Below are 26,590 nucleotides of genomic sequence, written 5' to 3' on the forward strand. Positions count from 1 at the left end.
GGGTTTTGGTTGAAACATCTAACTGTTATATACCCACTCATTGCCAAGCAGTTCAACAATATACTACAAGGAGGAGAAATTGAAAAGTGGCTAACAACTGGGAAAACCTACCTAATAATGAAAAATCCAGCAAAAGGGGCAACACCAGGTAACTACAGGCCAATTACCTGCTTACCAACAACTTTCAAATTACTAACTGGTGTGGTAGCTGATGCAGTACAACAGCATCTAGTTGAAAACAATCTCTTTCCACCTGAGCAGAAAGGAAACCGCCCCAATAGCAGAGGAACAAAAGATCAACTCCTAATAGACAAAATGATCTTGGAAAACTGCAAGAGAAGGAAGACCAACCTGAATGTGGCATGGATTGACTACAAAAAGGCATTTGACTCTCTGCCACATGACTGGATAATCAAATGCCTAGAAATAACAGGAGTCAGTAGAAACATCAGAAAATTTGTGCAAAGATCGATGGCACAATGGAAGACACCGTTGCAGATCAATGGTGAGAGACTGGGAGAGGTTAATATCAAGAGAGGAATATTTCAAGGAGATTCATTGTCACCATTACTATTTGTTATTGCACTGTTTCCTCTGTCAACAATACTGAATAACTCAGGACATGGTTATCAAACATCAAAAACATCTACCAGACTATCCCATCTCCTTTACATGGATAATCTGAAGCTGTATGGAAAAACATCATCTGAAATAGAATCACTGCTCAACACTGTCCGTATATATAGCCAAGATATTGTTTTGGAGTTTGGCTTGGACAAATGTGCCACACTTACTATCAAACAAGGAAAAGTAGTGAAAACTGAAGGAATCAAGATGCCCCACGAAAATAACATTAAGAGTCTGGATGAGGAAGATTACTACAAATACTTGAGTATCCTTCAAGCTGACAACATCAAGCACACTGAAGTCAAGAAAAAGATTAGAGGTGAATACATCAAGAGAGTGAAGAAGATCTTAAAGTCCAAACTCAATGAAGAAAATACCATAAAGGCAATCAACACCTGGGCAATTCCAGTCATTAGGTACACAGCTGGAATAGTGGACTGGACTCAAGCAGAACTAAAAACAATGGATAGGAAGACCAGAAAAATAATGACAATGAATCATGCTCTTCATCCACGCACTGACATTAACAGACTTTATCTACCAAGGCAAATAGGTGGGCATGGAATGCTACAAGTACATCAGATGGTTGAAGAAGAAAAAATGGCTTTGGAAGAATATCTGAAGAATAATGATGAAGATGCACTGAAATTAGTATATAAGGAAGGCTTACTGACTACTGGAGAGACCAAATTGGCCTTCAAGAAAGACCAAATGAAGAACAGAATAGAGGCATGGGAAGACAAAGCACTACATGGCCAATACATTAAAAAAATAGCTGGGAAAGCAGATAATAATAAAACCTGGCAATGGCTAAGAGCAGGAAAATTGAAGAAAGAGACCGAGGGACTAATTCTGGCTGCACAAGACCAAGCCTTAAGGACAAATGCATACAAAGTCAAAATTGAGAAGACAGCAACAGACAGTAAGTGCCGCCTATGCAAAGAAGCTGAAGAAACAGTGGACCACTTGGTAAGCTGTTGCAAGAAAATTGCACAGACTGATTACAAGCAGCGGCATGACAAAGTAGCAACAATGGTGCATTGGAAGATCTGCAAAAAATATCATTTGCCTGTAAGCAAAAACTGATGGGATCATAAAATAGAGAAAGTCATAGAAAATGATAAAATTAAACTGCTCTGGGACTTCAGAATTCAAACAGACAAGCACCTGCAACATAACACCCCAGACTTAACAATTGTCGATAAGAAAGACAAAAATGTCTGGATAGTGGACGTGGCAGTGCCTGGAAACAGCAGAATAGACGAGAAAGAACTGGAGAAGATAACAAAATACAAAGACCTACAAATAGAAATAGAAAGACTGTGGCAAAAGCAAGCAAGGGTAGTACCAATAGTAATAGGCTCCTTGGGTGCAATCCCAAAACAACTGGAGCACCACTTGAATACCATTGGCATTGACAAATTCGCTATTAGTCAATTGCAAAAGGCGGCCTTACTAGGAACTGCTTCCATCCTGCGACGATATCTGTAATACCATCAAACATCCACATCTGCCTATCCCAGGTCCTGGGTAAGGACTCGATAGGTAGACAAAATGCCAAATCTAGTCTGAACATCTGGCTGACTATGCGATGATCCATAATAATAATAACAACAATAACAACAACAACAACAACAATAATAATAATAATAATAGATTGCTAGCTTTTATTAAAGCCCTTTACATTAGTACCTGTTTGAAGGTGCGGTGTGGGATTAATGGGGCCCTGACTAACAGGATTCACACAAACCAAGAGGTAAGACAATGGTGTATCCTGGCCCCATTATTATTTAATCTATACATTAATGGCCTGCCAAGGTTAATGAAGGATTCTATGGTACATATGCCGATGATCCTAAATACATACTGTAATAGCTTGCTGTATGCCGATGATATGACCCTATTATATTCATGTAGGATTGTGTAGGCTATTAAGAAGGTTTAACTCCTATTGCCAGGACAACTCCCTAACAATCAGTAAATCTAAATAAAAAATCGTGGTGTTTGGAAAATATCATGAGAGACATAGATGGCAATTAGATGTGAGCCAATTGAACAGGTTAACACCTTTGTATATTTAGGCATAATGTTTTCCAAGACTGGATCGTGGACTTGCCATCACCAGCGGAGCACACTTAGAGCAAAGGTTCGTTTGAACCTACTGCTTAAATTAAAGAATCATAGTTATCCAGGGTCCCTTGTTCCATTAATCAGAGTATATAAAGCTAAGGTTACTCCTATGCTTTTGTATGCAGCAGAAGTTTGGGGTATATACCCAATTACAACATTAGAACAAACAGAGTCCCAGCACCTGAGATGTATTTTGGGCGTAGATCCAAGAACATCTGCTGCAGCAGTTAGAGCTGAACTGGGAATTCACACAATTCATGCTCAATCCAGAATTAGAACATATAATTACTAGCATAAAATTAATGAAATGGAGAGTGATAGACTCCCCAAGTTATGCCTACTAGAGCAGATAAAATTACGATCACAAACTTACTGGTTCACTAAATTGACAAATTTTGTAAGAAGCTGTGGCCTTCCTGTCTCTTGTGTAACAGGGGAACGATCTAAAAAAAGAGCTGTCCAAAGAATTAAGGATATTGAAGCACAAAACGACATAGCCATCCTTAGTAAGGTGGATAACGTGAAATGGCTGAACAAATACGAATGCACTTTTCAAGCAGACAGCTATTTGAAGTTACAACTCCCAAAACATCTTAGAGAAATATTCACCCGAGCGAGATTTGAACAGCTTGACACAATGGTCAGATATGGGAGATTCCACTCTATACCCTATAATGAATGTCTCTGCATCTGCGGAGCCACAGAGGTTGAAGACTTGGCTCACATCCTATTTCACTGCTGCTTGTATAAGAGGGTGAGAGACAGGTACCTTGGCCTATGCATTAAACGAACGACCCATTGGGACCCCCATATCAAAATAACTTACCTTATGTGTGGCCAGAATTTGAAAATTACATTTAACACAGCACAGTACCTGAGCAAAATGGTTCGGCTGAGATCGGCATATATGAGACTGATTGGGGTGGATTGTAGAGATGATAATTTTGTCATATTTTATCTATCTACATCTTTCTTTGTAATATATTTTATTGATTTTTTAAAACATAAATCACTTAATAATTGGTGAACAATGTGTTGTCTGGATTTACATTTGTAAAACAATCACTAACAATTAATTTCTATAATCCATAATCCACATAATGGTTTTAGTTGATTTCCTCTTTTCCCAAAATGTCCTCTTTTGCAAACGTTGAATTAATACAATTCTTATTGTTTTGATACATAACAATTAAATATATATTTTTCCCAATATTTCTAAAAATAATAATCACATCAATATAATATTTCTTTTCTATCCAATCATTCTGACTGTCTTATCATAGATCCTGTTACAGTCCTTATTTAAATTTGTTTCTCCCACAAAATTCAAAGTATTCTTACTGGTTAAGATTTATTAATTAATTACATTTAAAAATTTAAGTCTATTTTTTCCATATGAACCATCTCAGCACTTTTGTATTTCTTAAGGAATAGATAAAACAATAAAAAAGAAAGGAAAGGAAGAGTAAAGAAACATAAAAAATAACATACTACTTAAAATATATATCCCCCTAAGCTAATATATATTTGTTTCCAAGATTTCTTATTCTTTTTAACCATAATTAAAAATATGTTTAATCTTTAAATATTCCATTTAATACATCTAGTCTTCTAGTCCTTTAACTCTTATTCAAAACATTTTTATCCATTATAATTTTCTTAAATTCAATCAACTTTAAATATCTAAAACATTTCCTTTATCTAAGCCATTTTAATTTTTTTATATTACTCCTATCAAGAAATAGAATAAAAAGTGGGGAAGCATACTATATTATTTAAGGGATTCATCCCTCTTAGAATGACATATATATTCCAAATCTTTTCTATATTCAAACAAATGTTTCTTTTTAAAGTAGTCTCTCTGGTAGGTCCCATCATCTATTTTCTTGATTTCCACTTTAATCTTTTTCCTTTGCCCACTGTCTTTCTTGATCAATGTATTTTGCTGAGTCAAAAGGTCTTTCCATATGTTCATAAATGTTACTGTAGATATAAAAAATAAATCAGATGAAGTGTCTTTGTATGGGGCTTCTGCCTTTCCATGTTTGTTGAAAATCTTTTTCTTTTTCTTTCTCTCCGCTTCTCTTATCATTTCCTTTCTCTCCGATGTTTCTAACATCTCTACACTCCATTTTATCCAATCTGTTTTCTTGTTCTCAGATTTATTTTGTAGTCTTAAGGGATAAGTTGTTTTTTTCCAATTCTTGTGAATTTTTTTCTACTAGGATTAAATTATGTTCCCTTGTTTTGTTAAGTTCCATCTTTAAGTCTCTATTCTCTATTTTGTATCTACTCACCTGTTTTATCTGCTCCTTTTCTGTTGTTGTTTTCTGGGATTTTTTGTTGTTGTAGAGTTAACTTGGAAATAGATTGATTTATATTTTCAAAGTTATTTTGAATTTCTTTAAATCATTGTTGTTTGAATTAGTTGCAGTATACTATATATTTTCTCCTGTGGAGTATTTATGTTTTCTTGATATGTTCTTTTTGCGTATCTCTGATCCACGATGGCCAAGAATTTGAGTTTTTCTCTTCTTTTCTTTTCTCTGCAAATAGCTTTAGAGTCCCGGTTAAATAGATATTTGTAATCCAAGAAGTTCAAAGAAGATTACAACTGTTCTTTATTGTTAAAGCTTTGAAGGTCACAAACACAGATTAACTTTTCCCAGGTTTTGCCAAGTCTCATAGGGAAGACATAGCTGTCATAGTCTTCATCCACCACTAGGTGTCAGCATCTATTTGTTTTTCAATTTCCAAAATGAACAATTGTCTTTAGAATAAGAGTATTGAACAATATTAAATTTATCCAGATTTAAGTTTTAAATTTCAGTTTTTATATTTATTTCACTTTCATATATTTTGATCCTCCATAAAAAGATTAATTCACCACTTCCATTAGTATAAGAGTGGGGCGGAAATCCCCCTGGAGTGTTGCCAGCTTGACGTTGCCTGCAAATTTGATGAGTTCCCCATCTGTCCCCTCATCCAAATCATTGATGAAGGTGTTGCACTGGGTATACAACAGAGCCCTGGGGCACCCCACTACACACTTCCCTCCATCTAGATGTAGTTCCATTGAGGACCACACGCTGAGTACGGCTGGTCAGCCAGCTACAAATCCATCTGGTGGTGATGCTGTCTAATCCACATTTTTCTATCTTATCAAGTGGTCTACTTTATCAACTACCTTACTGAAGTCCAAGTAAATTATATCCACAACATTCCTCTGGTCCACTAATTTTGTCACCTAGATGGTGACAAAGAATGGAATAAGATTTGCCTGGCATGATCTGTTTTTGACAAACCCATGTTGGCTTTTGGTAATGACTTTCTTTGCCTCTAAGTATTTGATAATTTGTTGCTTGATTATCTTTTCCAAGATCTTCCCAGGTATTGAGGTCAGGCTGATAGGCCTATAGTTTCCTGGATCCATTTTTTTTCTTCCTTTTTTGAAGATGGGAACTACATCAGCTCTTTTCCAGTCCTCTAGTAGTTCCCCAGTGCTCCAGGATCTTTGAAAGATATAGTTCAGTGGTTCTGAGATCACATCTGCCAGTTCCTTCAGAACCTTGGGGTATAATCCATCTGGTCCTGGTGATTTGAACTCATCTAGGGTGGACGGGTGCTCACTTACCATTTTCTTACCTATCTTAACTTTTGTTGATAATCTGTTTTTTTACGGTACTGTTTTGATAGGTTGGACTATTTTTTCCCTTTGTGTAAATATGGATGCAAAAAACAAGTTGAGTAGTTCTGCTTTCTCCCTATTGCTTGTCACCTTCTTGCCACTTTCTCCCACTGGTGGACCAATCATTTCCTTAACTTTTTTCTTGTTTTTTACATGTTGAAAGAAGCTTTTTTTGTTATTTTTTACTTTTGTTGCAAGCCTTAGTTCATTTTGAGCCTTAGCTTTCCTCACTTCATGTTTGTAGGCTTGGGCTATTTGCTGATATTCTGCCTTAATTATGTGCCCCTTTCCACTTTTTATACTTATCCTTTTTGTCTTTCAATTTATGAGAGTTCTTTATGCAGCCATGCTGGTTTCTTTTGAGAGCTGTTATTTTTCTTCTTTGTTGGTATTGGGCTTTTATAATCTCACTTTTCGAAATTTCCCAAGCTTCTTGAGTTGTTTTCCCCTTGAGGATTCTCATCCATGGAATCCTTTCTAAGCTCTCTCTAAGTTTGTTGAAATTAGCTCTCTTAAAGTCCTAGACTCTAGTTTGACTGTGTTCTGTTGTTTGTGCTTGCATAATGTTGAATTCCAATATTGTATGATCACTGCCCCCCCCCAAGGTTCCTGTGGTTTCAACACCTTCTATCATTTCATCTCTGTTAGTGAGAATTAATTCCAATATGGCTGATTCCCTAGTTCCCTTCTCTACTTTTTGGGAGACAAAGTTATCTGCTAGGCTTGTTAGGAATCTGTTTGATCTTGCACTTGGTGCAGAGTTTGTCTCCCAATTGATGTCAGGGTAGTTAAAGTTCCCCATTACTATTGTGATTTGCTTCCTACATACCTTAGTTAACTGACTAGCAAAAAGTTCATCTATTACTTCTGTTTGGTGGGTGGCCTATTGTATATACCTATGGCAATGTCATTTTTCCCCTTTTATATTGATCCAAATGCATTCAAGACAGTTTTCATCATTGTTGTGCTCTATTTCTGTAGTGATGTAATTATTTCTTATACAGAGAACAACTCCACCTCCTCTTTTATTTGATCTGGTTTCTTTTAAATAGTTTAAATCCCTCTAGCTGTGTGTTCCATTTGTGGGTTTCATCCCACCAAGTTTCCGTAAAGGCAACAATATCATATCAGATATTGGACTGTGCTGAAATGGACAGACTTACTGTATATTGAGGATCAAAGAGAAAGAAGACACAGAATATTTTCAAACATGGAATTTATTTTATCAGTGGTTGGAAAAAAGGAGTAGAAACTAAGAATGTAACTTGTATTATTAAGCAAACAAATTAACCCAGACAACACAATGTTTATTAAGTATTAATCAAATGTAATAATAGAAAATTAATTTAAAAAATGATAAAAAAAAAAAAGAAATGCTAGTCTTTAAGTGATCAAAGACCTGTAGGTTAGGTTGAAAGAATAGAACTAGTCAAGACAATTTTTTTATTCCTTTTTACACATAGTAATTAAGAAATAACAGAATAACAGAAATGGAAGAGACCATGGAGGTCTTCTATTTAGTCCAACCCCCTACTCAAGCAGGACACCCTATACCAATTCAGACAAATGGCTGCCCAATTGCTTCTTAAAAACCTCCAGAGATGGAACACCAACAGCTTCTGAAGGCAAGCCGTTCCACTGATTTATTGTTCTCACTGTCATTTATTGTTCTCACTCCTTGATTCTAGGTTCTTCTCTCCTTGATTAGTTTCCATCTGTTGCTTCTTTTCCTGCCTTCTGGTGCTTTGGAAGTTCGGATGACCGCTCCTCTTTGTGGCAGCCCCTCAAATACTGGAATACTGTTATCATGTCACCCTTCGTCCTTCTTTTCACTAGACTAGAAACAATCAACCATTCTTCATATGTTTTAGCCTCCAGCCCCAATCATCCTTGTTGCTTTTCTCTGCACTCTTTTCAGAGTCTCAACATCTTTTTTATATTGAGGTGACAAAACTGGATGGATGATTCTGAGTGTGGTCTTATCAAGACCTTATAAAGCATTACTAACACCTTGATCTCGATTCTATCCCTCTGTTCACGCAACCTAGGATTTCACTGGCTTTTTTGGCAGCTGCAGCAATAAGTGTATAGGCATCTGAGTCCTTTATGGCTATCCCTGGATATGTTTCTTACATTTCCTGCTTTGTATCTGAATTTTTCTTCCTTCCCATTACTCCCTGCCTTCTTGTTTGATCGGTCATCTTGCAGTTTATGCTTCGAATTAGGTCCTAAAAATCGGTCACTCTCCCCTCTCAGTTTTTGTTTAAAGCCCTTCAGATGAATTGAGCTAGTCATTTTTCAATTAATTTTTCCCAGTTCTTGTGAGGTGCAGGCCATCCCTTGCCAGAAACTCTTCATGTAGGTAATGGCCTAATTCTAATGAATACATTCTAATGAATTAATATTCATTACTCAGATTTATAGGCTGATTGAATGCTCCATCTCTGCAACAAGATTTTTTTAATGTAAAATAATCTCAATACTAATCATAAAAAATGCCTAATTCATCAAGAAAACATTTTTGCACAGTAAATAGTCACAGCATGTAGGAAAGCTGTCTTATTTGGGTTTCTGAAGATATCCTAATATAACCGGCAATTGATGGCTTTCCTGAATTCAACGTTTTATAGATGTTCTCGCCAAACAGTCTAAATACTGTATTTGTTTCCATTCCAAAAGGTTATTAAGCTATTACTTTTTCTGGATCTGGGTCTGGATCCCGTTAAGCTGATTAGGCAAACAATGTTCAGCTGGCTGCCCCAACCCCAAACTTGGTAGACTCACCAAACTTTTAAAAAGCAAGAACAAAAGTTGTAACAAAGCTTTGATTAGGTACAGTTTTCCAGTGTTTTGATGAATACTTTGTATTGCCCGCCAGGAAAAAGTGGACTCTTGATTCCCACAGCCACAACTGGTGAAAATCAGGATGAAATTTACCAACATCAAAGCAGGAGAAACATCTGGGATATCAGTTCCATAAAATGTATAGAAACAGATGGTAGGTTAAGGTGATTGAGATAGAATCCCTGGGAGTCGGACAGCTTATAAATTTTAATAATAAGAAAACTAAAAAGAAAAAGAAACCTATGAGGTTTCGTTCTTGCAGATGTTTCATTTCTAACTTGGTGCTAGCACTGATGATGTTACCTAGTTTGGTACTGAAACATCTGCAGGAAAACCACCAAGCTCAGAGGGCACCATGACTCCACAGTTCAATCCTGAGCTACAAATATTCTCTTCTATCAAGAAAACTGCATTAAGGCCATCAGATTACGCATCCTTAGTCTTGTTAAGTGGCAGTGCCTATATACCGGTATGTACAGTATTTGTGTATAAATGTGTGTATAAGTACATAAATGTGTGGCCATAAATTAACTCTACTCAGTGTTAGAAAAAAATGTATTATTTTGGTATCTAATTTGATATAAGGCTCAACAAGTTAAATACATTGGAAAATAATAATTGAACCTATCCTTGATATCACTGTGAATTACAATACGTCTGCATATGCTGGTCTATGACCGTAATGAAGATTTGATTTGATAAGTCTATGAGACTATAAATAAGTGAAACACCATTGCCTTAATTAACATTAAATATTTTATACATCTCGCCAGAGTAATTTACCAATAGCTTGGAAGGAAGCTGCTGCCTTTGTTTAACAGGTTTAAAGGGAGTTTGCAGAAAAATAAATAAATTAAAGAAACGACAAAATGGGGGGAGGAGGGAGGGTTAGTATAATGTGTCATTCAAATAAGCTTCTGAGACTTTGCACATTGTTCTATCTTATAGTAATATTATGAAATAGGATTCTTTTTGTCAAACTTCAGTTTTAAAACATCGAAATACACCATATGGAGAGATATACAGACACAGAAAAGAGTTTCTGTTGTGCATTCGTAGCAGTAAACAAATTGTTTTTAGAAACTCTGGGCTCATTCTAATGCCTTCCTTCAGCATCTTACAGGGTAGGTATCACAAACTCCCCATAGCACATTGTCTCTGCCCCTATGGCACGCAGAGGTAGAATGAAAGAAATGTATTCTTTTATATTGCAGGTTTTATATAACATTATAAACAAAGCCTTATTTTTTCCCTTTCTAGCAGCCGTTTCCAGACAATTAGACAGTTTCCAGGTTGATTTTCTGCTCACTAATAAGATTTTATGCAACCTACAGAGCAAGTTTTGTTTCTCTCTCTCATATGTTGGCTAAATTGAAAGTTGAAATTAAATGGAATAGAAAGCCATGTTTAAAGTGACAGACTAAGGATAAGGAACCTACAAGTAGTCCTACATTTCTATGATTATTAAACGAATTGGCTTTCCCCCAAAGATTTTGCTTGTTGGGAGCCAGCTAGCAGCATCCCATAAGGTGATCACATAAATACATGCTGGTTACCAAATACCCAAATTTTGATTCCATGAATATGGGGATACTGCAATGATCATAACTATGAGGATTAATGATAAATCACTTTTTTCTGTATGGTTGTAACTTCAAAAGTTGTTAAGTGATTGGTTCTAAGTTGAGGACTACCCATGGATTATAACTGGGATAACCACTGTTTAACTACCATCTGTCAGCTTAACTTGTGAGACTGAACTAATGCAAGAACAAAATGGGAGAATACAGAGCCATGTACCATTTTGTGCTTCCTGGAAAGACAATTAAATTAACAAAAAATAAATATTTAGCGGAAATTTAAAAACTGCATGGGGCCTGCTTGTATGTTCAATTACAACTCCCATCATCCCTTGTCAGAATGATCCTCTATCATTGTCAGCTAGAGATGATAGTGTCAAGGCTGGCTTAAAAGATCTGGTGAAAGGAAAAATTGTGCATTGCAAGAACCTATTGATTTCATGTTCTGATCTCACAAAGGCCCCAGTGCTGGGATCAGTCAGAAGGAAGGAAGGAAGAGAAATAAGCATGCTTGTAGGGACAACATGCTTGTAGGGATAACCAATTTCTTGTTGCCCCAAGGACTTAGACATTCAGTGTTCTGTTTCCCCCATGGGTAGACTCAAACATTATTGCCTTTTCAAATTTCAGCAGTTTAGAATTGCCTATTCCCTCCCTGGGATGAATCATTTGTCCTTATTGCAATGAAATGTAATACCAACTCCAGTACTGAGCATCACATTTACAGTCCATAAGGACATAACCGTCTTTGCAAAGATAATGTGTAAATGATGCTTGCTTTCTTGTTTATTTTTTTGCCTAAATAAAATCCTTCAGTAAAACAACCTGGATGAATATCTATGTTTGTACTCTATGCATATGCACACCTAGGTACTTGTGCGTGTACATGGACACACAAAAACACAGATGCATACTCCCAGAGGTCCACACTTTGCCTGCTGCAAGACTACTTAGCTTTTATGTGGGTGGATATGAAAAATAGGTGGTGGGGTTTGCTTCAATTGCATAATCAGACCTTCTTCAATGGTTTATATGATCCTCATGCAGAAAGAAAAGAAAAGCGGACTCTTGAAACTTCTAGCAGGAGCCTCCACGAAAAAGAAATCCCGCTCTCCTCCCTCCATGTCGCCAACCCACGACCCCTTGGCAATAGTGGAAGGTATGCTGCAGGGCGCAATGGGACCTGAACTGTCCTCTCTCTCTAGCCATGGGAGGGCAGGATCTTGCCCTATCGAGAGTGAAATGCAAGGCGCAATGGAGATGGAGCCTCTGCACAGAAAGACGGGATCTTTGGATCTGAATTTTTCTATTCCTTCTCCCATAAGGCAACTGCCACCTTCAATGGCAACCAGCCACTCAGAAGCTAAGCCGTTGAATCGAGAAAGGTAAGGCGTTAAGTACAAATACGATGCAATGAAAATTCGCTATTTGCAGATTTGCATTTCCAAATACTTTCAGTTAAGGCCATTTTTTTATATCGCAGCACAAGATTGTTTCAACAGCAAGACTATGTTGGCAGTTCGTTTTGGCTTTTTTTCCTATTACCAAAGCAAACCAATAAGAATTCTTCCAGAATGGAAAGCAAAGAGATTTATTCATCCCACTGATTGTAATATTGAGAGTGGAGAGAATGATCAAAATAATAATGTCCCACTTGTGGTCCTAAGGATGGACGTTAATCCAGTATTTTGATTGCCAACCAAGTCTAAGAATAACCTATAGCTGAAATTACCTTAATTGTACTTAGGAATCAGGATTTTCTCTAATTGATTTATTAATTAAATCAATTCATATTCTGAGTTGATCTGGTGGAATGTAATACAGAGTCACAGTTGATCTTTATCCCTTAATAGTTTGTATATTTTTAATCAATAAGTGAGGAATATTAATTTCATCTTTTTGTGAGGAGCTTAGTCTTGGAATTAGTTGAGCAGCTATATTAATCTGGAAGTTCATTCCGCATCCATTTGGTCTCATAAATATAATCATAAATGGCTTTTAAAAAATGTGTATCCAAAGCCTCATGCCCCATCTAGTATACGTCTGAGCCATAATGAAGAACCACTGCCAATTTACAACATGACACTAGTCACTACTATGTACACCCCACTACTCTGCATTTAGAGGTTGCATGTTTCATTCGTAAGTATCATATCTAATTATTGGACTAACTCCAAATTATTGCCTTCCTTTATCTTTCAAAACAGATCCATTCAGTCCAGATATAAAACAAAGATTGGGATCCAACTGAAAGAATTAACGGGTACAAAAGCAAAATGCACTGAATCTTTCTGAGTCTGCTACTCTTAATCTTATTACACATCTCTTCATGCACTTTTCCACCATCTGGTTTCAACTCCAGAAGTGAACCTCTGGAACAAAGGTTCCTGGTGTATGGCCATGCAGGGAGATGAAATTAAGGGGAGCCTTCATTACTGTGAGGGAAGATGGCTTGTCCAGCTCTCTTGTTTGGCCCACAGCAGTAGTTGTGAAACATGTTTTTATCTCTGATTTTTGTCCTTGAGATGTTTCCTTGCCTCCTTGTATATTGAATGAAGCTAAACAACTAGCTTAGGTCAGGCTGCCCAGCTTAAACCCAGAAGAAACGTCCCAGCCCTTCAATACAGGAAGGCTACATAGAAATCTTTATTCCTTATTTGCATGAAGCCACTAGAAACCAAACAAACTGGTGTTCCTTTATTCCACCTTCCCCATAGCTTCGCCGATTTTTTTCCTTGTCCTTCTTGCCTGAGAGCTGATCAACAACTGATAGTTGACAAAACTGACATCTTTGCTCTCAGAAACTTTGGTATTCAATATCACTCCTAGAGCTTTCATTGGGATTAGAATTTTTTAAAAATACTTTCATTATATTGGATATTTGAAATTGGAAAGAAAAGACCTGGAACAGCCAAGACTGATTTTGACACACGTTATCCAGTCTCATACAAACCTTGTACCAAATCTAGTCCTACTATTCACTGCAAATAACAGCAATAGCAGATATACTTTTTGAGATTTTCAAGTTTCAGCCTCTTTGTTTATTGTCACATATATATGATATATTGATAAATCAAAAACTAGATTGGTTTTCCAGATGACCAGAATTTTGGTCTCCTAATACTCCTCAGCCTGAGTTAAAATTCACCCCTAATAAATCCAGGCTATGAATTCAGACATTTACGGTCACGTAAACAGGATTTTATGTAGGTATTTTTTAAAATCTAGGGTAGACAAAAAGTTGGCCTTTCTAGCCAATTCAATATTGTCCACAGAGTCTGGTCAAAAACTTCAAGATGGTGTCCATAATGGTGTAATCAAACATGACTGTTTTTTATGTAGGGATGTTGCTTGTTAAAAATATAAGCAGTTACAGTGGAAGCCCTTAAAGGTTTTCATGACCAGAAGCTCTGTTGTCTTTCAAACTCCTGCCACATATAATTCTGCCATACCAGGCACTCTGCCTTCAGGTATCTGCCTTTCTCAATATGCCCATATAATGCTATGACAGGAGTTGAGAGAAAGGCAAAGAAAAAAATCTGAGTAACAATAGATTGCATCAGCACTGGTAACTCTCCATTCAGAGGCAAAACACAACAATAGTGCAAGGATATGTCACCAGGAATGTTAGCTAGTATGTTTTGTCTGGTTCATGAGAATCAGTTGCTACTTCTTTCTTTCTACTAAAAATGAGAAATTGCAGGAAGATTGTCAACACTAGGGATGGAGGAAGATGTTGGGAAAATCAGGATGGGTGTCTGAGAGGTTGCTAAGAAGATCTTTTTCCTAGAGAGAAGATACTAGGAAGACAGGGGTATGAACAGCCTAGTGAGAAAAAGTGGGAAGATATGGCCTGAGTGGGCCAGTTAGAAGTCATTGGAGGAGTCGGCACAGAGAGAATCAGGACAGATCAGTTGGAAGATGTCAGAAAGATTAGGAGGAGTTAATAGGAGGACACAGAGATCAGGGAAGGCAACAACCAAACCAGTGGTTGCCTAATTTAGATAGCCTTGTGTGTCATGCGTGCAAGCCTCTGGCAACTTTGTGCAATCAAGCTGGAGTCATTGCTCAGGCAATACCTGTCATCTTGAAGACTTGCATAAACATGTCAACAGAACTGAGACAAGTCCCTGGAAGTTTTTTCCCTGTGAGAGCTGATATAGATTGCCACAGAAATACTCCTGCTATAGGTTAGTTACTGACATTGCATTAGCCTAGTTTGGCGAAGCAGCAGAGCATTCTCCTGAGACTTAATGGCTAGTTACTTGTGCCATGTTTTGAACACAAAACACACACACACACACGGAATATATAGTCATGTGTCTCTAAGTATGGGTGCATATATATGTATCGTTTTAAAGTTTCATCATTTGTTAATTGGAAATATGTCTAACCTTTCAGAGGAAATTTTGTTGTTAACACTGATTTTCCTTTTTTTAAAAAGCATTTGGGGAATCTGAACCAGTGTCAAGATTGTTGTATCAGTGCAATGCATATCAGTTTAAAGAATTCTGGGAAAGAGAACTTTACATATCCTTTTGCCAAAATGATATGGTCCAATGAGCTATGACTAACTTTCTCTCATTTTGTTCATGCATATGGAGTTGCAAAATTAGTTGGCATTGTTTTAGCTAAACCTGCTGTAATGTAATAATGCCGTTGACACTTGTTTAAAATAATGCAAACATGTATTTACACGTAGTTGAAATTGGCAATGCATCCTAAATGTAAGAGAAGCAGCTCTGCCATAGACAATTTGATAGGAAATATTATTTCAGTCAAATAAGATCTCTCGTGCCAAACTTTATTACATGTGTACATATGCATATATAAAGATTTGATAATCAGATTTGGGGGAGGGGCTTGCCAATTAATTTTAAGTCAGAATATAAATAAACAACATATGCAATCAACATTAAGTATATATGCCACATTGTGCCGTCATTGCGAGCTTTGCACACACATACACAATCTGGTATGGTGTACTGATTCTTCTGTGCATTTCCCACAATGTCAAGGTGTCAATGATGATGGTTAATCCTGAGTAGGTCTATCTTTGGGGCTGCTAATAGCTGATGTTGACTTGATGGCACAGAATAAATCAGTCATAAACATGTTGCTTTGGGATGGATCTACAGTATCTGCAGTAAGGCTTTTTTTCTTTTCTTTCTTGAAGATATCGTGTCGTAGTCCCGTATCCCCCGCAGAGTGAAGCTGAGATTGAACTGAAGGAGGGTGACATTGTGTTCGTCCACAAGAAAAGGGAAGATGGTTGGTATAAAGGGACGTTACAGCGGAATGGCAGGTCAGGCCTCTTCCCCGGCAGCTTCGTGGAGAGCTTTTGAAGGCTTGGGTTGTGGACCTGAGGGACCTCCTGGAGGAAATGCTGGAGCACAAAACCATATAAAGCAGCAACAAAGGGAAAGTGCCATAATGGGAGAGAGCCATGATTATGATTCCCAAAGGCTCTTTGATTGGAAACAAGGGGTCTTGCAGCGCTTTCAAATTGTACATACAGCAGTATGTTGGAGTCGTGCCTTCTACATGGAACAGATCAGAGATGGAGAGGACACATGTTAAAATCCAGCCAGTATATTTCATGTAAATGATAGAGGAATTATGTTTGGGGGAAAAAAGAAAAGTGTTCTATTGCTATAATTTATTTCTCTGAGCTGCAGTGTTCTTATTACTGGCCCAGGGAAGAGAAAAAGGGACTGGATTTCTGAGGGCAGCCAGGAAAGGCTTGTTGTCTGCCCTCCAAATAATGGGCATATGCAGAAAATATGGCTTACCTAGAAAGAACCAGAAGCCCAAAACATAATTTAATTCCACATATACCTCAAAAATTCTCAATTCCATGTCCTCATTATGACATTTCCAGCCTGCCACCACAGCCCAAAGTTGGCTTTTGTTGATTTGGTTTGTAAGTGGTGTTTCCTCCCCTTCTCAGCCAAAGCTTCCCAATTTCACCACCCAGAGGGCTAATACAGTCAGAGACAGCAATCTGCTTAGCTCCAGTTGGCCCAGTACATCCACTGCAAGAATGCCCTTTGTAAGAGTTATAAGAGTACCAGATACTTTTCGTGTGTAGCCTATTTCTGTGAGTTGTGGAGATTGGACTTGGGAACAGATTTTCCAGGGAATTACTGTTTCCACATCCAAACCCTAAAAAAACATTGAAGCTAACAGGACAGATGGGTTGTGGAGGGATCTCTTGCTTTCACAAAAGTAGGAAGCTGTAGAAAAAGCTGAATGAGAAGGGCTGGGAGACAAAGAGGGCTATGGGCAACAGGGAAGCTGTTGCTCATCACTGGCAAGGCAACATCTCCTGCACTGGGCATCAAATGCCCTTTTTGCCAGGAGGCACATCACCTGGAAATGAGCAGTCGGCCAAATTTACTATATAGCCAAACAAAGTGTGGGAATTTTCAGATGGAGAAAATCTGTCCCAGAGCAGAGCTGGGAGTTCTGCCAGTGGAATGCAGCCTTCCACCTGCTTGGCACTGACTGGCTGCTTGTCCTTCATTTTGGCCTGTATTTTGTTCTTGGTCCTTGCCCTTGCAGTACTGGGAAGGGAGGCAACGCTCTACCTGTGTGCAGATGATATGGAGCCAGCAGAGAAGCAGGGTAACAGGAAAGCTGCTGGTCCGAAGAGCTGACAAGCTGGAGGTGAAGGGCCCAGCCTAGATGATTCAACCTATCTAATCCAGTTGTTAGTTGCAGAAATTCAGAGCAGCATCAACAGGTCAAAAGAACCTCTTTGGAGAAGGATCTGGAACTGCAAGCACAGCTTTTTTTGGACAAGTCCTATAAAGGTAAACAGAGGAAAGTGGTTTCTTCTTCCATCTGTTGCTTCACTCAATGCTTGTCTGCTTGGAAAGCCAGCTCTAGATCTTTGAGTCACAGCTCCCGTGATTTCCTTCCCTTGGCTTTGCTTGAACCTGTGTGGAAAGTGCTCTGCCCCATGATTTACAAGTGGGTGGGAAGGAGCAAAAGCCCAGGGCCACAGCTTTTAAAAATCCTCATTTTTCTTGCCACAAAATTAAAGTTTTGATCTCCCATTTTCCAGGAGACTGAGAGATCAATATTCCCACTGTCTCCCTTTGACAGCTGTTGACACTGGGAAATCATTCTCAAAGAAGATTAATAGATTTGCAGGAAGGAAAAAAGAATCAGAGGAGCTGATTAAGGAGTATTAAAATCCCCAATTCTGCCTCACTGACATTTGGGAGAGTGATTGTGTTTAGACTTCCCACTAGTGGGAGAAGTCAAGGGGATAAGGGAAAGGATGACAGGAATACACCAACAGCTGCACTGAAACTGGCTCACAATACAGAGGGAAAGGTCACACTGTCCTGCCCTGAGGTAAAGCCCATCTGAGTTCATTGTGTATTCCTGTTGCTCTAAGGAAGGGAGGAAAGTATATAAAAGTAACTGTCTGGATAAGCTGAATGGGTACCAACTAGAATCTAGTTTGAGTATCATCTTCCAGGGCTTCCCAATCTCTTCTTCTATATCTAATGAGCAGCTCTTCACCAGCTCATGTCAAAGCCCCTTCCTTTCCCCCCAAATATTGCTAGGAAACCACCGGTATTGAATTGATGCTCAACAGGTCTGTGCTATTTCATTTGTTTCAAAATACTTTTTGACTCCTCTTTTAATATTCAATTTTGACTGGTGCTTTATTTTATCAGGATTTCAAAGAGAATGAGGTTTTGTACAATATAACTTTCTAAGGTAAGAAGTATTAGTATTCCTTATAAGTAAAGGACTTCTTTATAAATAGGGAGTAGGTTTTAGAATGCATTTAAAAGACACCTATTAGGAAATTATTGTTGTAGAGGTAATTGGTATCTCTGGTAGATCTTCACTTTGAAGTACCAGTGTAGGGAATTAGTGAGGTCCTGCAGATATTGATGAATTACAACTTTTAACATCTCACACTTTTGAACCTGGTCCCTAATTGTTGTAGTTCAACATCTGTATCACCATTGGCCCATTGCTTCTGATAAACACAGGTAAGCAAACCTTTCCCTTGGATAGTACACAATGAGCTGCATGGATCGGGTTTCATAATGAAGATGTGGGGTTCTGGGTGCACCTTGACTTGCTTCAAGCTTGAGAAAAATGCCTTTATGCAGAAGACAAGCAACGTAATATGAGAAAACCAGGGCAAGATGCCAAATTTTTAAGTTAACTCCCAAGAAAGAAGAGTGGAAGGAAAGCAGTTGCTAATCACTTCAGCAAGAAATCTCATTGTGCTATAATAAATAAAGGATGATCTATAGAGGGCAGAAGGAATCTCTGATCCATAGGGCAATAAAAATCTCCTTGTAAGACTTTGCCCTGTGTCTCAGGCCTTGCCTCTAGGTCTAGTGCAGTCCATCTTCTACATCCACCATGGCCCCACCCCAGGAATAGGTTAACGTTAGGGCTGTGCTTTGGAGCCAAAGCCAAAAAGAAGCTTCATGGGAGGCCTGGGTGTTATCACTGCCCCAGTTGCCGCCTCCTTGAAGAAGATGTCCTCTGGTGTCATTTTTGTTCCCCTCTAGCATTTTCCTGCAAATGGAGGCTCCATTTTTTCCAGATCATCTGAATGTTGTTCCATTGGCTGTGTGAAGAATTAATCAACTGGCTTGTCACTCAAGTCTGACATTCATGCAATTTCTGTTGCAACCAATGGGTCAACATTTGGATGATCTGGGGGGGGAGACCTTGCACTTGTGCAAAAACATGGGGGAGACGGGAATAGGAAAATATGCATTAAACTAAGGGGTCTTAAGCTAAAGGAGATTGTTTTAAAAAATCTAGTTGCAGTTTAAGAGACAACTTCCAAAGGAAGAGATTGGCTATCAAACATTGCTACTCCTGTTTCAATAACATTCTTCCAAGTTACAGTGAGACTTCAAAATTGTTTCCATAGATCAGGTGAAAACTATTTTAAAGCATCTCTTATTATAGTGGGGAACCATTTCTGGAGGGGTAGGAGTGCAGTTCCAGGAAAAGCAACTAGTTGCACCTGACCAATAGTTACCCACCCATTTTAGGATCAGCTGTGTCCTGTCTCAATTTGTCTAATAGGATTTCTTCTGTCAATACATACCTGTTTCCCATTTCTTCTGTAAAGCCACATCGTGAAATTTAGCAGAAGATACCTGGTGTATCTGGATTCAGCCCGTTCTTTGCTATAAGAATATCTGTTCATAAACTCAGATTTTATTACTCTAGGAATTTTGTATCAGTTCTAGGAGCTAATGTCAGATTTTGGAAGATCCAACACTGCAGCACTGATAATGCTTAACCAAATGGGTGGGAAAGTCTTCTGGTACAGTGTTAAATAGCTAAATAGCACAAGGTCCTCTCTCCTACAATAATATGTGAAAGGTCTCATGGAAGTATGAAAGGTGTTCCATCTAGATGGATGATCATTTTGAGAGAATGGGAAGCTTTTCCAGGACAGTTCATTTTAATTGGCTTCCAATTGGCAATAAAAAGAACACTGCAGACTCCCACAAGCACAAAGCATTACAATTTTTCTTACTCTCTGTTTTACCATCAGAGAAAAAGATAACATATGATTTGTTATTGTAGAAATTTATCATTCTAAACACTATTTAGTTTTGTAACCCAAGCTCATGCCACAACATTTCAGGCAACAAAAACTTCCTATAAACAGAAACCTAAAGATGCAATAAATAGGGAGCCAAGAAATAAACCTACAAGTTGGCTGGTGACATTGCTAACATTTTTTAGGAGATGGGAGAATATTTTTAGTCACGTATGTGCTACATTTCCTTTAGATGTCAGAAACATCTCCCAAAATATTCTCATTAAGTCGAAAGGCATGGCTTTCTCCTGCTTTAAGTATGTCTATTTTGTCATACAATACCTGATGAATACAAGAGATGAAGACCATTATCCATCCAAAATGTAAGGTATATTTGGCTTTGCATATTTTTAATGTTGTCAGATCCCAAATTAATTGAAACAGCAAGCAAGCATTTGCCTACTACAAACTGATTTCTGATGACACCCATCTTTGGATAAAGGCTCATGAAATTAGAGGCTGATCTGTTGGCTGTATGCTAGGGAGTGGCCAGTTGGTACTTGAAGTGACAAATGTGCATGTAATTATTTTACAAAAAGAAAAACTCAGAGGGAATAATACAGTACTAATATGCTGGGTTATTAGGTCTCTGTGCTTAAAAAAAAACCAAGAGAACAACCAGAGCAAAGCAAATAAATTCAGCAATATCTTAACTATTTTTTTTATATTCTTTTTCTGTAATGTAACTGTACAGTACTTCTTTATGTACCCAGAGTTGTAGATGGGACAGTCTAAAGTTTTGGCACTGTGTCCCTGTTTTCCTAAAATGAGAGGTCCAAAAGTAGAGCGGATGTCAACATTTTCAGCTGTCGTTCATATATTTCAGTCCCTACCTTTTGGAATTAAAAAAAATACCATCCAGCCCACGATTGCTGTGAGGAATGTACTGTAGCAATAACATCTCTCCCCCCTCTCTCCTCCCCCCTTCCTCTCTCCCTTTCACTCCCTCCCCTCCAGTTGAAGAGAATGGAACCAGGCTTCCCCATTCCAGCCTGAAAGCCTCCTTTTGGGTAGCACATTCCATGCATGGAGTACTTCCAAATCCTCCCTGTTCAAATCTCAAATAATTCCCAAGATCCAGTCAAAGCAAATCATTTTAAGTCCTTTTGTTTTTAGTGGCATATAGTTTCCATATGGTTAATTTCCCCATTAAACTTTAAAAGATCTTAGAGAAAATTAGTCATTACAAACATTCAGGCAAGAATTCAGAAGAGAGAGAGAGAGAGCTGGAATGGATATTGAAAAGGAATAAATGGAAGGAAAGAGTAATCTCTTTTCTTGTATTCTGTTAAATCATAACACTCTCAACTGCTATGCAGGACTTTAGCCACAATTTTGCATGAGTTTTTAGATCTTTCATGGAGTGTAACTCCCTCAGATAGCAATTAAGTGAAGAAATAATAGGATGATCACTTCCTTTCCAACAACTTTGTACACAACATCCTACACACACAATGCACACACACTAAAGTGTTATGTTTTTTTTTTAATACCTGGGGTCCTTTGAAGCTGTAAACTATGTTAATGATGATGCAGAATTTAATTGGCAGGAGAAAGCTTACCTAATCCCAAGAGGACAGCCATGGTGAACAGGAGGAGTCCAAAATGTATGGACTAGAAGGCAAATGGAGAGCAAATGCCACTGTCATATCCCGAATATCAGGATTTAGAATACTCTTCACCTTATATCTCTCTGCCTAATTTTATCCTTTTGTTGGTCTGGTGAATAATTCCCAAAAACACTGGGTTTGTGTGACCTACCATTTTGTTTCCTAGAAATATTTATGGGATCTACTTAAGGTCTAGAAATTTCCCTGAAGATCCCATGGATACCAAACAGCTAGTAACCAATGTTTTGTTTTTCATATGTTTTTAATATCTCATTAAGTTGGTGTACCAAAACTGGTGTACTAGAAGTGATATTGGAAGGGATCAATACTTTGGGATCACTTTTTTTAGTTTTGCTCCTTGGAAAGTCAGTTTTAAGTTTGTGGGGAATATGAAAGGCAGTTTGTGATAAAGGTAGAGTTACTGTTAATGAGAGGGCACATCCACTCCCCCTCAATACAGACAAAGCTTGCCTGCTGCTAAAATAACTCTGGCTTATTAAACATGAGGCCAAATTTATTTCATATTGGCTTCTTTCCCATGCTCAGAATGTAGAATTGCAAAAGTTTGTAGTCCTTGTACTATACATTCAGCTGGCCACCTTGAGTAATGTTTGTGCAAAAGAGCGATTTGGGAAAAAGAATCAATGTCTTGGTAGAGCTCTTTGGGCAGGGGACTACACAGCAACTGGGTGTTAGTGGATGCAGGTGTTTAATGCATAATCTGTGTGAAGCCGAAACAGCCAATAACTTACCTCATCCCCCCCCCTGCCAAAAAAAAACCCTCTTCAAAATTCAGTATTTTAAAAAAGAGTTGGGTTGCCACAATTTCCCCTCCAGCAATAGGTGCTGCAAGACTCATCCATCACACTTCATTTGAGGATAAAGACCTCCTTTGACCGTTCAATGCTCTGCAAATATGGGTTTCTGAGTCTTAGATCTCTTTCATCGTGGTAGCTGGGACTCATTTCCGGTGGTCAACCAATCCCGCCTAAGTAGCACAAGCACAGAGGTAAAGGCAAAAGCACAGACTTCAGACAGTGACTTCTCTGTCCTTCTATGAGATTTTACTTCTACAGTGAATCCATTGAGAAATATTTCTTCAGTGGACTGAAAGCATGGGGGAGGGAGGGGTTGAGCACGTGCACATGTGTGCGTTTCCTGTGACAGAAATCTCTGAAGAAATTGTCCTTGCAGCCTTCTTTTGTAAAAGGCCAAATTTGTTATACTGGGGGGGGGGGAGGGGAGGTTTCTGCAAATGAAAAAACCTTTGTACTTTGCACATGTCAGAAACAAGGTTTTTGTTACACATGAATGTTAACATATTATTTAGAAAATGTCAATGGTTGTTATGAGTGCAAATGACCGACAGTGACAGTGTTCTCATCCTTTAAATAAAATAACCATTAGTGTAACCTGAGTGAAGGAGGTTTGTTTTGCTTGGCTGGAGAGCAGTAATTCAGAAAAGAGACAGAACATGGTGCTTGATTAACAAGCAGTATAAGTGGCTTGGTCCTCCAGCCTCTCAGCAGTTTCCAGGATCTCTTTATTTTTTTCTCTCTCTGAACATTCTTTTCTGATTAGCTTAGTGATTTAGTGACAGAAGCAATTTATGCTTTTATTTTTCTTGTCTTACTCATTGCTGATCCACACAAAATGGAATCCTCAACTGTCCCAAAGATGACTGAGGATCACCCTTGGACCAGCATCTCTATACCTGGGGCCAGCACCCCTCGGTTTGCCTCAGATAGCAGGATTTTACGAGTGGATGAACATTTCTGACGAGTGGGAATCAAATCTGGACAAGGATTAATAAAGCAGAGTTATAATTTTCCCAGAAAAAAGTGCTGATTGGATGAAACAGAGGTTGAGCCAATCTCCTGGATAGTTCTGTCCCATCAGGAAACTCAGTGCCAGGCCAAGAGTTTTGTGGGTGCATGTCTGAAAACAAAGGCAGAAAAGATTATCAATTTCAGAAAATAAAAGCAGACAGTGATAGACCAAGAGGGGACACAAATAAATCCATATCTTTCTTCATTGGTAGGCTGTGAGTTGCTGAAAAGTCAAAGACATGGGAGTTACCCTTCCAACACAATTGGCTGTTTCTGCAAAGATGTAGAAATCTGGAATTGTGAAGGCTCATTGGGCTAATCTGCAGCATTAAACTGACTAGAAGGAGAAGTCAATTTAATAAGGGTCCATTTAATAAGGGTCCATAGAACATAAACACAATTTATGCACCTGTCTGGCCTATGGAAATTAGTCTTAGAAATAGCCTAGCATGTTATATGTTGCTTTGGGAAATATGGGCTTGAATTATGCAAGCGCTAAAGGCTAGAGAGCAAGAAACAATAACTAGTCATCGCCTACTTAAAGCCCTTCATTGGAGGCAGGCACCATTTTCACACAAGGAGACCACTATATATGAAATCTTTCCATTGCTTTGCTGGATGGAAGCATCTTTAGGATGCTTTCCATATTTATATATTACATTTATATACCTTCATTTGTTCCTGATGCTATCCTTTATGCACTGTTACTTAAGCATAAAATATTTTGCCACATTAATTACAAGCCAGCACATCAGAAATTAATTAGAATGGGAAGTATGTTCCACAAAAAATAATACCTTTATAATAACTTTCATGCTTTGAATCCAGTAGTTCCCACAAGATGGTTCCTAATATCTCAGGGTAAAAGACTAAAATAGCAGATGATAGGATTGTGATACATCTTGGAAAATTGCAACCAATCACAGGAGAAAAGACTCATTAGACAGATAATGAGTACTAAGGCTCAGAGCCAACCTGCATAATCCCAATTCACAAGGTACTTCTTTGAATTGAACTGTACATTTATTAAGCTGCTATCTATAAATCTCAATTGCATCACCGCTAGTTCATCTGCAATCATAGAACAATACCACTGACTGCCATTATAAAGTATCATAAGGCTTTCCAATAAAAAATCTTCAATGTTGTCTTGAAATGAGTAGGAATATTATCCTCAATATCTGGTGAAATCCACGTGGTGCATTTCCAGAAAATTTTCCCAGATAGAAAATGAGTGTTAGGTCTTCCTTTTATCATAATATTGAATTATGATTTACATCACATGCATCCTCCTTCACATGCTCATGCTTATCCATCTCACATCATGCCCTCTGCCTTTTCCATCCACTCTTTGCCTTTTCCCCCTTGATCCTCTTCCTTTGATGCTGATCTAGATGATGGTTTGCCAGCTCTTGGACTTCCTGTCCAAGGTCTTTGCGTAATCTTCCCCCTGGACTCTTTTCTGTCATCTTGACCTTCCAGTTGAGAGAATGTGATGACATCCCATTGCTGCTCTTTCCCAGACTGACCTCCTTCATCCCATCATCAACCTCTGAACTCTCTGTTAGGACAAGAGGCAGAAGGTTGCTTTGGTTAGAGCCATTTTCTTTTCTTTTTTAATTTCTTCTGATAATTGTCTGGGGTCTGCGTTAATGGAAATGTAAATTGACTGCCACTGTGCTAAATGACAATCGGGTTTTGTTTGACAGAGCTGAAAAGTATCTCATTGAGAATGTTGGCACCAAACAATCTAAATGCAAATGTAGGTGGGGCTGGGGGAGGAGGGCATTTTCACTTCTGATAAGGTTATTGGATAATGTGAGGAGGTGGAAATGGCTGCCAGTTCATAAAAATCATCAGTTTTGTTACAGTTCAACTGCAGAGGCCATTGTTTTTTTTATTATTAAAGGACTAGGCTATATTCTTTTCCTCCCAATGACATAGCCTTCAAAAAAAACCCAAGAAGTGCAATAACTCTGCATTACATGATTTTTCCCCCTCTCAGAGTTGGTACAAATCTAGAAAGTAATTATGAGAAATTATAGTCCATCCTATAATTCTGCTATTTCTACAGGCTGATGGAGAGACCTTGACCCCTTTTCCTTTCTTAGACTTCAGATGCAACATTAGATCAGAACCTGGTAGAAACAAAAGCCCATTCAATGTTTCTAAAGGATTACAGGGTCACTAAAAAAAGTCTACAGTTCATATATCTAACTTCTGCCTAATGATAGGAGTGCAATTGGCACTACCTAGACCAGTGATGGCGAACCTTTTAGAGACCGAGTACCCCAAAACCGCACCCACTCCATCCCTACTCTGCCCTGCCCTCTGGGTCACCCACCACCTCCACGGCCCACCACAGATCACCCAGGCAGCCCAGCAATGCCATGGCAGCCACGCCCTCTACCCATACCCCGCAGCATCATCTGCGCACAACGGGGTGCAAGGGCAGAGTCTTGTCCCCACTGCCTGGCTACCATGTCCTTGGCTGTGCTGCTTCGCGTGGGCCATGCCCAAGAGTGACTCTCCTCCAGGGGGGCTGCTGGTGAGGAGGGGGCCGTGGGAGGAGGCGGGACTGGGGAGACGGTGCATGTGCCCACAGAGAGGGCTCCAAGTGCCACCTCTGGCACCCATGCCATAGGTTCACCACCACTGACCTAGACCCTAAGCAC

The 26,590-nt window shown here is 38.6% G+C and overlaps 1 protein-coding gene across 1 annotated transcript in view; it reads left to right on the forward strand.

Moving 5' to 3' along the window:
- Positions 1–23,498, forward strand: part of LOC120310592 (E3 ubiquitin-protein ligase SH3RF3-like) — a gene marked incomplete at its 5' end in the record, with an annotated part of 104,535 nt that extends 81,037 nt beyond the window's left edge. Inside the window, 2 exons of the mRNA XM_039349161.1 lie at positions 11,917–12,254; positions 16,046–23,498. Of these exons, the coding sequence (XP_039205095.1) occupies positions 11,917–12,254; positions 16,046–16,214 (507 nt within the window). The remainder of the gene's footprint in view (positions 1–11,916; positions 12,255–16,045) is intronic.
- Positions 23,499–26,590: the final 3,092 nt, after the last annotated feature.

The sequence above is a fragment of the Crotalus tigris genome, unplaced genomic scaffold (genome assembly GCF_016545835.1).
Source record: "Crotalus tigris isolate CLP2741 ecotype Arizona unplaced genomic scaffold, ASM1654583v1 scf7180000018227.753833, whole genome shotgun sequence".
NCBI lineage: Eukaryota > Metazoa > Chordata > Lepidosauria > Squamata > Viperidae > Crotalus > Crotalus tigris.